Raw genomic sequence first — 13,903 nt, 5'->3', positions numbered from 1 at the left:
ACTTCATAGTTGTATCACTCCCATTTGGGCCTCCTCTTTATAGGTAGATCCTACTCCCAGTGCTATCCAGGGCATTTGTCCTATCTCTATTCTTTTCAGTACAATTTCTATCTTGCCTATAATTTGGAAAAGGGAAAGAAGGTCTCCTGTCTTTGATGGTAAAAAGAATTTGATACACATCTTTCTTCTACTGGCTTGTCATTCCAGCCTTACTCTTAAATGTTTCATTGGATAACTGCTTAATTGGTTCTTCTTTCCAAGCTAAGAACAGAAAAGGTCTTTTCCAAGAGACTGGCCAATTATTAAGGCTATGGCAAGCCAATTAAAAAAAAAAAAAAAGATCCTCAGTCTTGCACATCCCCCTTTCACTTCTAAAGTGAAGGTGACAAAGTAGCAGAATACTTAGGTTGTCTATAAATATTAACTTAAATATCAACATGGTAAATGTGAGATCTTTATCCATTGACCAACAAATGGACATCCCACTAGAAGAACTGAAATCACAGCAATCTTGATTTTTTGACCATAAACAAAAAAGGAAAACAGAAGAACAGCTTCTCTTTGGGGGAGCAACTAAAGGAACTAATAGAGTTGATTTAATGGTTCACCCAAAGGGAACAAAAAATTATCATTTCATAGGCCATTTGCCCATTTCATATATTATAGTGACCATAATAAGTATGTTCAAAAAAATACTATCATGAAAATAATTACAGCTTATGTACCAATATCTGTTACAAGAAATGAAGAGGTAAAGAAATTACATTAATAAATTAATGAAAAAGATTTATTGGGCACTTATTATGTGCCACATATTCTGCTAAGCACTACAGACACAATATGAGAAATATTACAGTCACTGCTTTCAAGGAACTCATATTCTAGTAGGAGGAAACCACAGATAGAGATTTCAACTGCAAGTCAGATGGAAAGGTCCAGTGATCTTCACAGTGCCATGGCAAAACAGATGGCAATGTTTCTTATTTACATCACTAAAATCATGTCAGTTTCTGATATTCAATTATCTGATGGTGCCAAGGACGTGGTGTTAAGAATTTTCTTTTCAGGATTTTCCAAGTTGCTGTGGCTATTAAGGAGATTGGAGACCATAGCATCTAAAGTGGAAAACGCCACATAAAACTGCCAGGCTGGAAGCAGGGCTGGTAGTCTGCAGAGCAAAAGTTCTTGGCTACAAGGTCCTGAGATATCTCTGTCAAGGTCTGAGGATGATGCAGATTGTAGCAATCAAACCACCTGGCACATGCTACCCTTCGCTAATCTCTGAGGATACCATGCTAAGGAACTTTACTGGGGGAAGGGAGGGGAATCAAACTTGGATCAAATTTCCTTCAATTAATGCAAATTATCAACTGTTCTACAACAGAGATCTGGCAGAAGCACTGAGAGAATAAGTGATTTACCTAGAGTCAGAGTCAGTTTATGTGAAAGCAATGCATGCAGAGACCCTCCAAAGAAAATCAACATATACTTGATACGTGGTGGCTCCAAAGTAAGGCAAATATGGGAAAAAATTGTGAAAAAAAATTAAGAGAAATTCGATCAAGACTAAAGAATGAGAAAAACCAAATGTGGGTCACCCATTATGCCTACATATCCTGAATAATTTCTCTTGAGAAATGAATCAGAAGGGTTGCGTATGATAACCAAAAAAAAAAAAAAAATCACAAAAAATATGAAATTCACTGTTTTCTGGGCAAAAAATTATTTAATGACTTATCAGCAATTTCTAAATTCAGTTATCTATGTAAGTTATATAACACTGACATTTTGGAATAAAAAATTAACACAAAACTAGAGGAATAAAAATAAGATAGAAGTGTGCAATTAAAACTATTTAAAAATACTATAGGATAAATGAACCTATTTAAACATGCTATCAGTGTCAAGGTACTTCAAAAATTGGAGATTATACCTTATAAAATTAGATTTGAAAAATACATTTGCTATTGTTACTGTGGGATTTTTTAAAGATGTTTTTATCTAAAATTGTGAGTTCCAAATTCTATACCTCCCTTCTCCCTAAGATGTGTAATAAGGTTATACATGTGGAATTATATGAAACATTTCCCCTTCCCTGAGATAACAAGCAAGCAGGTTATGCATGTGCAATTAAATAAAACATTTCCACATTAATTATTTTGCATAATAATTGAATAGAAGAAAAAAATGAAAGAAAGTGAAAATTAAGTATTTCAGCCTATATTCAATCGATATCAGTTCTTTCTCTGGAAGTGGATAGTATACTTCATCATTAATCCTTTGGGATTGTCTTATGTCATTATATTGCTAAGAATAGCTAAGTCATTCACAATTCTTTATCGAACAATATTGCTATTACTATGTAGATTGTTTTCCTAGTACTGCTCACGTCACTTTGCATCAGTTCATATAAGTCTTTCCAGGTTTTTCTGAAATCATCCTGCTTGTCATTTCTTATAGCACAATAATATTCCATTACAATCATTTATCAGATTATTTAGCCATTCCCCAATTGATGAGCATCCTTTTGATTTCTAATTCTGACACCATAAAAAGAGTTGCTATAAATAGTTTTGTACAATTAGATCCTTTTCCATTTTTTGGATGTCTTTGGAATATAGATCTAGCAGTAAGTAGTACTGCTGCATCAAAGAGTATGCAGCCCTTTGGGCACAGTTCCAAACAGTTCTCCAAAGTGATTGGAACAGTTCACAATACCACCAATGGCATATTATTGTTCTAATTTCCCACCCACCCCCAACATCCAATCTTTTCCTTTTTCTGTCATATTAGTCATTTTAATAGGCATAAGATGGTGCCTCAGAGTTGTATTAAGTCATGTTTCTCTGACCAATAGTGATTTAGAACATTTTTTCATATGACTATAGATAGTTTTGATTTCTTTGTCTGAAAATTGACCATTTTTATCCTTTGACCATTTATCAATTGGAGAATGACTGGTATTTTTATAAATTTGACTCAGTTCTGCATATATTTGAGAAATGAGGCCTTTATTGGAGAATTTTTTCCCATTTTTCTACTTTCCTTATAATTTTGCCAATCTTACTGTCTATTCCTTTTTTTTCCATACACTTTACATTTTAGTCAAGTAGAATAACAAGCTGCTCTATGAATGTTTTCTGAATCCTTCTCTTCTTTTCAGACTGACCTTAGTTACCTACTCTTCCATGAAGCCATGACTGGCTAAGTAAGCTAAAAGCATACTTTGTCTACTCAAATTTTGCTTACCTATATACATGTTATAGTCTTCCCCCACAAGTAGAATATAAATTTTTGGTAGTTAGAGACCTTGGAATATTTTTTATTTTTAAATAATAATAATATTTATATGGGTCTGCAAAGCCAGTGTGTGTGTATATATGTATATGTATATGTATTTATATTATATATATATATATATATATACACATATACATACACAAACACACACACACACACATACACACATACCCTATTTTCCTTCTCAGTCTTAAACTCATAAAATCTGGAATCAGCTCTTACCTCTTTACCATCTTGGTTGCTCTGGTGTAGACATGAAACTGAACTAACTAATTTATATTTATATGACCCATAATTCCAGCCTGCAGAGATCCCTCTAGATCCTGACTATGATCCAAAATGTTAGTCATTTCTCTCAGCCTCATGACCCCTGCCACTCCAAGAAGGATATCCCACCCTCCCAAGCCTTCCTTCATTCTGACTGACAAAAATGAACAAGCTTTTGTTTTTATTTTTTAATCATAAGCCGTTAGCCTTGGTTAGAGTCAGAAAAACTGTGCCACTGATTACGAAATTAACTAATTATGATGGCACTTGGGCAACAAGCATTTATTAAAAATTTACTTTGTGTGAGAGACCATGCAAAGAGCTAAAGAAATAAAGAAAAGCAAAAACCAGTCCTTGCCCTAAGGAGCCCATACTCTAATGGGACTGACATTAAGCAAACAGGGATTTGTATACAAAATGAATAGAGTATTTGGAGGAAATCTCACAGGGAAACAACAAGCAATACTAATAACACTAGTAAATATTTTACTAAAAATATTTTAACATGTCTCATATCATTTGATACTTAATAATTCTATGAGAGTAATGTTATGAGCATGAGAGAATATTAAATATTTGTAAACTACAGTGAAAAGGGTGCTGGCCTTTGAGTCAGGAGGCCTGAATTTAAATGCTGGCTGTCACACTGGGGAGCTTTGTGACCTTAGGGAAAGTATTTAAATACTGTGAGATTCGGTTTTCCTATCTGTAAAATGTGGCTGATAAACTATGCACTACCTACCCCACACTGTAATGTTCTGTCGTCTCCAGAAACTGCCGATCGCTCTCTGGGAGGAGATCTGCTGTCATTAACTGCCGCCAATTCTGACCTCGTGTAGAGACTCTCTCTACCTCTAGAGAGCCACCTCAGGTCTGGCCCAGACAAGACTCTTTCTCCCCCAGAGAGCCCCTCCAACTCTGACCTCGTGTAGAGACTCTTCTTCCTCCGGAGAGCCGCCTCAAGTCTGGTCCAGACAAGACTCTCCATCTCTCGAGTGCCGCCCTCTTTTAATCTTCCAGAGAATGGGCATGGGATAACGCAAGGGCTTCTGGGAAAAATTACTTCAACCAATGAACTTGCTCCTCCTAAGCATGCAAGCTCCTCCCCAGGAGTTCAGAGAAATAAAACTCCCAGTAAAGGCCAGAACTAGAGAATCGTCAAGTACCTACCGACTTAGCACTTAGTAAGAACTTATCATCTCATTATCTCATTAGCACTTAGTAAGAACCTAACACCACACAACTTTTGAGGGAAAAGAATTGTGCAAACTTTAACCTGTTGTATAAATATGAGTCACTACCATCATGCCGTAAATTTTTGCCTTTTTATTGTATTAGGAAACAGAAGCTCAGCAAAATTAAGTGACTTAGTCACTGCACATAATTAGCAATTGTCTTCTGATTCTTAGTCCAGTTTTCTGGAATTCACAACAACATTTAAAAAGCAAAGGTTATCCTGGTAGAATTCCAAAGCACAGCCTTCCATAATGTACAATGTTTATATCACATAATAAACAATTGTATTCATTCAAAAAATATTCATTGAGTACCCAGTTAGGCAAGGTACTAAAGATTAAAAATTACCAGGAATTCTTTTGTTGGAAAGCAGAGTAAGATTATTTAACCTTTGCTTCCCTTCTGCTATTATTTATCCCTCATTACATTTAAATTATCTCAAATAGATCCATAACAATTTTAAAATACATCCCTGGGATGGAGAGTCTACATCCATTACAGAGGTAGCATTAAATCAGGAAAGCTACCTAAATTCAAGTCCAGGCCCAAAAATCATGAATTATGTGATTATGACTCCAATTCTTAACCCTTCTGAGATTCAGGTTCTTCATCTATTAAAGAATAATATTTTTACCCCTTCATAAGGTTGTTATGAGAAAAGTACTCTACCATAATGATGTGAAGTTATTATTATTACTGTCCTCCCTAAATAACCTTTTTTGAGAATTTAAAATTCTTCTTGCTAACGTTTGTGCTTTTCCTCTCATTCTTTCCTCAATTGGTATAGAAGATAAGAGATCAGCAATGTCTATTGCAATAATCGGTCTTATTCTTGAACCATTATTAGTTGCCCCTTAGCCTTTCCCTTTTTTTTTTTTTCTTTTTTGTTAATATTTTCTCAGAGACACGATTTTCCAGCACAGTCATTTTTCTTCCTATTGTAAAGACTCACTCCAAGTTGATCATATAAAGCTCTGATCAGTACTAAGCATTATGAAAGAATTAAAAGTCTCTAAATTTTGATTTTCTCTTTGTGGTCTTCAATAACACAAGGAAATCACAAAAATAGATCCCAAATATTCTTCTCTATTTGCCCAAGCAAACCAAACCCTAAAATTGCATTTAGTGCAATAGCCTTAAAAAAAAAAAAAAAAAAAAAAAAGCTTTTTTCTTTTGAATTAAAATATATCATAAAACACATATTATGAATAGATATCCTTTGTTAAGGTAATTTTTTCCTTCTTAAAAACTCATCATCACCTTATTTTATCCTCATTCAGTCATATTTTCCACATAAACCGTGATCTTTCCCCTTCACAAAGCTCCTGTAAAACTGCTCCTCCTTCCCTTTCAAAATGTATGCTCTTGTCAGAACACAAAATTAAACACCTCCAGTAGCATTATACAGTACAGCTGTGTCAGAAAATTAACCAAGTAAAATAGACATCTTGTTACTGCAGTTAACTGTTCCCTTCTCTGTTTTCATAATCATTTAAAAGGCACTACTGTCTCTACTGCTTCATATAATATCAATGTTTTCAGCTGAACTTTCTCTCTCTATTCTTAAGAGTCTACTCTGGAGATGAAAAAATGTCAAAGGGAAAAAAAAAAAAACATGATTTTCAGGTAACTGGTACTTGGAAAAGAGTAGAATTCAGAAAAATCTTCAGCCTTTTTTTGCAACAAGAATTTCACTTTGTGTTACAATCAAAAGCTATAAGGAAAAGATTAAATGAACCTTTTGATTTGTAACCCATTCATTCTTCAAATATCCCTGAGTTATTTTAGATTTTTTTCTTTGACTAGAATCACAAGACTCACTGAAATCAGCAGGACTTTTTAAATAGCACAATGTCCTGTAAAACCAAAGTACTGATTCAGATTGCTTGTTAGCTCTAACTATGCATGGACATTATGATAACTATGCAAGGAGAGTCTAATAAAGTTGTTATCCTTATGCAAGAATAAAAATGATTTGTAAAAAGAAATGTTGATCAGAATCATAATTACCTTAAAGAAATACTGTATTCAGGATAAAACACACTTGTATACTGAACCCAAGTATCAGCCTCATCTTCTGTTTTCTCCTTTTTTATTTCTGTTACTGAAAACAGTTTAAAGGATTCAAATCTTCTTACAGATATTTGTCGTAGATTATCATCCAAGTGTTTCTGCTTCAGAACCTTTAAGATAAAAAATAAACAAGGTGTTCAAAGTAAACAAACCTATCCTCCAAACTACAATAGAGATGCATCATGGAAGGAAAAAAAAAAACAAAAACTTAAGAATCAATCATAATAGGTGCTTAACAAATGCTCTGATTGATGGATTATAATTATATCATTGATTATAACTAGTTATTTTAATGAAATTTCAATATTGGATGAAGGGTATATTTCATAGACATCTCAAATTACATGTACCTAAAAGAGAATTCATTAGTCTCTCCTCCAAAATGGATCTCTTTTCTGAATTCCCTATTTCTGTAGAAGGGCCCCAACATCCTTCCAGTTTCCCAGACTCTTCATTTTCTTATACCCTATATCTCCAATCAATTGTCAAACCTTGCTATTTCACTTTTTTTAACATCTCTCATACATCAACTTCTTTCACCTCACATGGTCCCCACTGGTTCCAGAACCTTATTTCCTCTCACCTGGAATACTGTGATGACTTCTTATTTATTTATTTATTTTTACAATTTTTTATTTTTATTTATTTTTTTTATTAATTTTATAATTATAACTCTTTTTTTTTGACAGTACATATGCATGGGTAATTTTTTACAACATTATCCCTTGCACTCACTTCTGTTCCAAATTTTCCCCTCCTTCCCTCCACCTCCTCCCCTAGATGGCAGGCAGTGTGACGACTTCTTAATAGGGACTCCTACCTCAAGACACTCCTTTCTCTGAGCCACACTAAACAGCCACCCAAGTGGTTTTCCTTAAGCACAGATTTGACCACACAGCGTACATACCCCCTTACTCAAAAAGCCCTAGTAGTTCCCATTTACTTCTAAGATGAAATATAAGCCTCATATTTTTTCCTTTATACATAATTCCTCATACCACCTATGCTCTCCACTTGGGAGTCTTTGCACTGGTCTGGTCTTCCCACATGGTTGGAATGTACGTCCTACTCATCTTGCAGAATTCCTTACTTTCTTTGAGACAGCTCAAATTCCATTTTCTACATGAAGTCTTTCAAAGATTTGTACTCTCTGTTTTAAAACTACCTATATTTACTTTGTATTTTCCATACATATTTATATTTATGTATATATGTGTACATGTTGCTTTCCCCAACAGCACCTTCAGAAACTACTTCATTTCTGTATTTTTTGCACCCTACCTGGAAAAAATAAACACTTATTGACTGATTCTATAGAAATAGCATTTATGCTCACATAGTAACCAATTTGGAAATAATAAGTACATTGGTACTTAGGGCTGGAGTTAACACTGGAAAAATTAAAGCGATAACTCAGATCATTGTCAAGTCATAGGATTTGTATCTGACACTAATGGCCCAGTGAATTATAACGGACTTTTGTGATATAATGGTTCAGTTATAAACAGTAAGTAGAAGAGCTACGATTCAGACCCAATTCCTCAGATTCCAAATGTAAATGTTCTCTGAAGAAAAGAGTAAATGAAAGTTTGATACACAATAATTAAAAATTGATAACCTATTTTAGATCACGATCACTTAATAAAAGAATCTACAAAAATAAAGAAATATGTAAAAAGTGCAAGCCAAACAATGAAAAATCAATTAAAATTTCCCAAATAAATAAAATTTTAAAGTGTAAAAGTCAATTATTTTATAGAGGAGCATAAAAGTAGACTAATTAGTAGAGTTAAAGATCTAACCTTTGTTTTCATTAGCAGAAGGAAATCCTTCTATAAATACAAGTTAGTACCTTCTCTACAGTTTATAGATTTAGAAAGGATTCTTAATTTTTTTGCTCATGTATCCCTATGGTAGTCTTGTGAAGCCTATTTTTTTAGGTTTCAAAATAAAATAACATTAAAAAGAAAAAGAATTATATAGAAATGAAGATACAATTCATTTGCCATCCAAGTACATGGACTCTCTAGAATCTAATCATGAACCCTGCTCCATGGATCCTTGAGTGAGAATCACTGTCTTAGCTCAGAGGACTGAAAACTTTAATGACCTGCCCAAGTCACAAAACTACTATGTATCCGAGATAGAACTTCCTGGTCTTTTATTCAACTGGACAAAGTTTCATAAAATAAGAATTCTTCAAAAGAAGCTTCAGAAAGAGTCTACATTAATACCTGTTGTCACTAGGAAAGAGGAAAAGAAGCAAAACACTAACAATATAAATGTTTTTTTAAAAATGTTTTGAAAATCACAAAATACTACTAACTAATTTATGAATGATTAATTAAATGAAATTCACTAAATGAAATACATGTCATAAACAATTCTATAAGATCATGTTTAATTAAGATCCAAAAAGAAAATGCATGCTAAATTAATATAAAATGGCATTACAAATGACTTTTAAGCTTTAGATTTTTATAAATGACTTGTTACCATGTACACAATTCTAACAGGGATTTTTATGGTCTAAAAAAACCCTTCTTCTTTTTTTTTTTTTTCCCCTGAGGCTGGGGTTAAGTGACTTGCCCAGGGTCACACAGTTAGGAAGTGTTAAGTGTCTAAGACCAGATTTGAACTTGGGTCCTCCTGAATTCTGGCTGGTGCTCTATCCACTGCATCACCTAGCTGCCCCAAAAACCTTCTTTTCTATAATATAAAAAGATGAAACTGGATATGTTACCTCCCGTCAGTCAAAAGCAAATCATAATAGATCAAGCCAAATTACTATTGGCTCTTATTTTGTCTTAAAGACTATGGCCTTTTAATAACATTTGTGATCTTGTAACCTGAAAAGATGCTCAAGTCTCACTATATATGTATGTATGTATATATCCTTATTACCTTATTTTTGTACATGTGTATCTTATTCTACCTGTGCTTATTGCTGAGATCCACTGTATCTGGTTATAAGCATCTCTAACCTTAAACTGATTCTAAGAAAATAGACATGTCTTTGGCCCCATCTCCAATCTCTGTTGAGAAGACCTTCTACTTACGGGATGAACATTGCCACAATTGGTCATATTCTCCATACTCCGGTTGATTGTCATCCAAACAATATTCCCCATCACCCATAACCCAATTCCTCATTTCCCTCCAACCTCTTCACTCTCATCCCAAAGCTTCAAGCAAATACCACCCAGCTCTTCCACTTGGTCCTCACTTTTGCAACTTTTCTGGAATATGTCCCTTTTTCTCCTTTCATACTGCTACCACTTTGGTATAAGATTCCCCTTATACTTAAAGTATTGAAACAGCCTGCAGGTGGGTCCTGCTTCCTCTCATCCAGACTCCATTTAACCATTAAAGTGATTTTCCTAAAGGGCAGATCCAAGTCACCTCACCCCCTACTTAATAGGGGGGGAGTTCCCAGTGGATCCTTCTTGCCTCTAGATACAAATACAAAATGTTTGGCTTGGCATTCAAGGCCCTTTATAATCTAGTTCTCGCCTACCTTTCCAGACTTCTTACAATTTAGTCTCCAAAAAGTGCTCGGATTCAGGAACACAGGCCTCCTGGCTTTTCTGAGAACAAAATCCTTCATCCTCCATCCTCCATCTGTCAGCTCAGGGTATTTTCTCGAGCCGGTCCACTATTCCTAGAATGCTCTCCCTTCTCCAAGGGTCTACTGAAGCAATTCCCTAGCTTCTTTAAGTATCAACTAAAACATCTTCTTTTACCAGAAGCCTTCTTTAACTCTTTAATTCTAATGAATTCCGTGTTAATTCTTTTCTGTTCATACTTTATAGATGTGTGTGTGTTTGCATATTGTCTCCTTCACAAGAATGTAAGATACTTAAGAACAAGGACTATCTTGTGTCTGTTTGTATCCCCACCTTAGCATACTGCCTGGCACATAGTTGGTGCTTAATAAATGTTTATTGATTATTACCTGTCCCATAACCATAATTGCTGGACAAAATTACTGGGCACAATGCCATTCCCATAAAAAATAATCACAGTCAAACTCACAATCAAATGAGTTCATACCAGAATCTTCAGTGTCTCCAAATTAAGAATTTAGTCTGAGAGCCCTTAGGCACCTCAAGCATTCACTATACCAACCAGCTGATGGTACAGGAAACAATGGACTGCAGTGCCATATTTATATACTTCTGGTGTTTAAATATTCCACAATCACCTACATAAAGATATAAGGAGTTACATGGGGAAATGGTTCTTTAAAACCTAAGACAAAAATAAATTTAACATAATTTTCTTTTAATGACTATGGATATAATTAGATAATTAACAGAAGTATATTCTATTATTAGTAGTACTAATTATATATTAATCCATATGTTAATGTTAATTAATCTTCCAGTAAAGTCTTATTCAAATACCTCATTATGATATAGGAGGTGACCTTGGATTTTCAAAGACTAAGATAGCATTGCATATGTACAAACAGATCTAACCAAGCTAAAAAGGTTTTGAGCACAGGCCCAAGTATACACAACTTTCATCCAAGGATCAGTCTAACTAACTTTGCTTTGGTATATCAAACAAAAAGTTAACCACCCGTTAAAACATTTTCAGCCTTACTACTCCATAAACTATTCCATTAAGTTACAATTTAAGTCAATTAAACATACCCACATTGATGAAATAATAAATGCTTGCAACAGAAAAATTATTAATCTACTGCAAGGGATCTGTTATGAAGCATATCACAAATTATACCTGACCACCCTGTACAATTCTTGCCCTTTCCCCCCATAAGTTTGCCAAAGAATTATATCTAGTATGATGCACCACTCTTTAAGGTAGTACCAACAGGCTTTCAATCAGTTACCCCTTGATCTTGCTATATGGATACTTTCATCTTCAATCATATGTATTTGATGATACTCTTCATACCATTTCTATGGAATTCTCTGTACCACATTTAAGTCGACTTGTACCTACCATGTACCTGTTTATTGCTCCTTCAGTGGGCCTCACATTGAGTTCTTTAGAGGCTGTCAAGTTCCTGGTCTTAAAGCCATATACTTCATTATTACACTATTGTTTTTGTTTTTGTTTTTTTAATCTCAAGAGTATTTTACTTTTCCAAATACATATAAAAAAAGCTTTCAACATTCATTTTTGTAAGCCTTGTGTCCCAAATTTTTCTCTTCTTCCCTTATTTCCTACTTCCCCAAGAGAGCAAACAACCTGTTATAGGTTAAACATGTGCAATCTTTTTAAAATGCATTTGCATATTTGTCATGTTGTACAAGAAAAATCAGTTGAAAAGGGGAAAAAACATGAGAAAAAAAAAAAAGCAAAAAAGGTGAAAATACTATGCTTTGATCCACACTGAGTTTTTAATGGGCCTTTGCTTTAAGGGAGCGTTTGGGGACAGAGATGGACAGAGATAAGAATAAATAGCTTAACAGGCAGACAACAATATTGGATGTCCATCAATAGCATAATCTGAACAATATGCATTCTTAATCCAGTTAAAGTTTTTCTTTGGTGAATTGGCAGACTAAACTCTTTTTAAAAAAACATTTTATTAAAGCTTTTTATTTTCAAAACATATGCATTGATAATGTTGAAATTAACCTTTATAAAAACCTTGTGTTCTAAATTTTTCCCTCCCTTCCCCCTGCCCTTTCCTATAAACAACAAATAATCCAATATAAATTAAATATAGGCAATTCTTCTATACATATGTCTGTATTTATCATGCTGCACAAGAAAAATCAGATCAAAAAGAAAAAAAATGAGAAAGAAAACAAAATGCAAGTAAACAATAACAACAAATTGGGATCCACATTCAATCCCTATAGTCCTCTCTTTGGGTGCAGATGGCTTTCATCACAAGACCATTGAAACTGGTCTGAATCATCTCATTGTTGAAAAAAGCTACATCCATCAGAAGTGATCATTATATAATCTTGTTGTTGCCATGTACAATGATCTCCTGGTTCTGCTCATTTCACTCAGCATCAGTTCATGTCAGTATCTCCAGGCCTCTCTAAAATCATCCTGCTGATCATTTCTTACAGAACAATAATATTCCATAACATTTTTATACCATAATCCATTCCCCAACTGATGGGTCTACTCAGTTTCCAGTTTCTTTGAGTTAAAACTCTTTCAAATAATTATAGATCTTATTTAGGATGTTCTGCAATGTTCTAGGGCCTTACAGTAGGATGTTATCCAAGAAGAGGAAATTCTGAAGGAACTCATCATGTGCAGGGAATTTTATTTAGATTTTGTGCTAGACATCATCCATGACAAGAATCACTGCCCAAAATAAATCTTTTTGTTATTCCTCACCTGAAATTAATGATATAAGCATCACTGAGCAAGTTCGTGGCTATTTTACCTTCTGAGGAATCTTGTATTCAGGCATAGAAGACAAGTTATTGGAGGACAGCCTTTAAGCTAGTATTTAGTTCTACCAAATCAAATATGTTAAAGTCAACAAAGGGGATTTTCTATTTACTACATCTTTCAGTCACTTGATGGTAAAGATGAGGGTAACTGTGGAATATTGCTTGCAAAATATTATCTGTTTCCCTCCTAATAATTTCATCAAGGATGCTTTTGATGCATATATAGATAATATTCATTAAAATTATATATCTCAATTATACTATTAAGTAAGTTTTAAGACAATATTAAAAGGATTAATATGATTAAGACTAAGATACCTGAAGTATAGCTGAATTATTTTTAAGAAAACTCCTTAAAGGTATTTTGTTTTATTGAACCTGACCTTCATCCTCTCCAAAATTCTATTTGAATACCTCATTTTATATCGAAAAAGCTCTCAGTTCTTCAAAATAATAATGAAAAAGTAAAGACTATGACATATTCTATTATGAAGAGCATGGCAAAATATGGTCCTGACAAAATTATGGAATTTGCTATCTAAAGAACAACATATGAAATGATTCATTGCCATTAATCTGACTGCTGGATAATGAATTAATTTGAAGTACCAAAGGAAAATATAAAGAAAAAC

The 13,903-nt window shown here is 33.9% G+C and overlaps 1 protein-coding gene across 4 annotated transcripts in view; it reads right to left on the bottom strand.

Moving 5' to 3' along the window:
• The window catches only part of CAMKMT (calmodulin-lysine N-methyltransferase), a 501,495-nt gene that overhangs the window by 478,362 nt on the left and 9,230 nt on the right, over positions 1-13,903 (bottom strand). For 3 of the 4 annotated variants that reach the window (XM_074286712.1, XM_074286713.1, XM_074286714.1), the window contains exon 2: positions 6,814-6,986. In XM_074286712.1, the coding sequence (XP_074142813.1) occupies positions 6,814-6,986 (173 nt within the window). Of the gene's footprint in view, positions 1-4,309; positions 4,831-6,813; positions 6,987-13,903 lie in introns of those variants that run through there. The other variant, XM_074286716.1, reaches the window with a different exon arrangement.

The sequence above is a fragment of the Sminthopsis crassicaudata genome, chromosome 2, assembly GCF_048593235.1.
Source record: "Sminthopsis crassicaudata isolate SCR6 chromosome 2, ASM4859323v1, whole genome shotgun sequence".
Taxonomy (NCBI): domain Eukaryota; kingdom Metazoa; phylum Chordata; class Mammalia; order Dasyuromorphia; family Dasyuridae; genus Sminthopsis; species Sminthopsis crassicaudata.
This window is presented reverse-complemented; position numbering and strand designations above follow the sequence as displayed.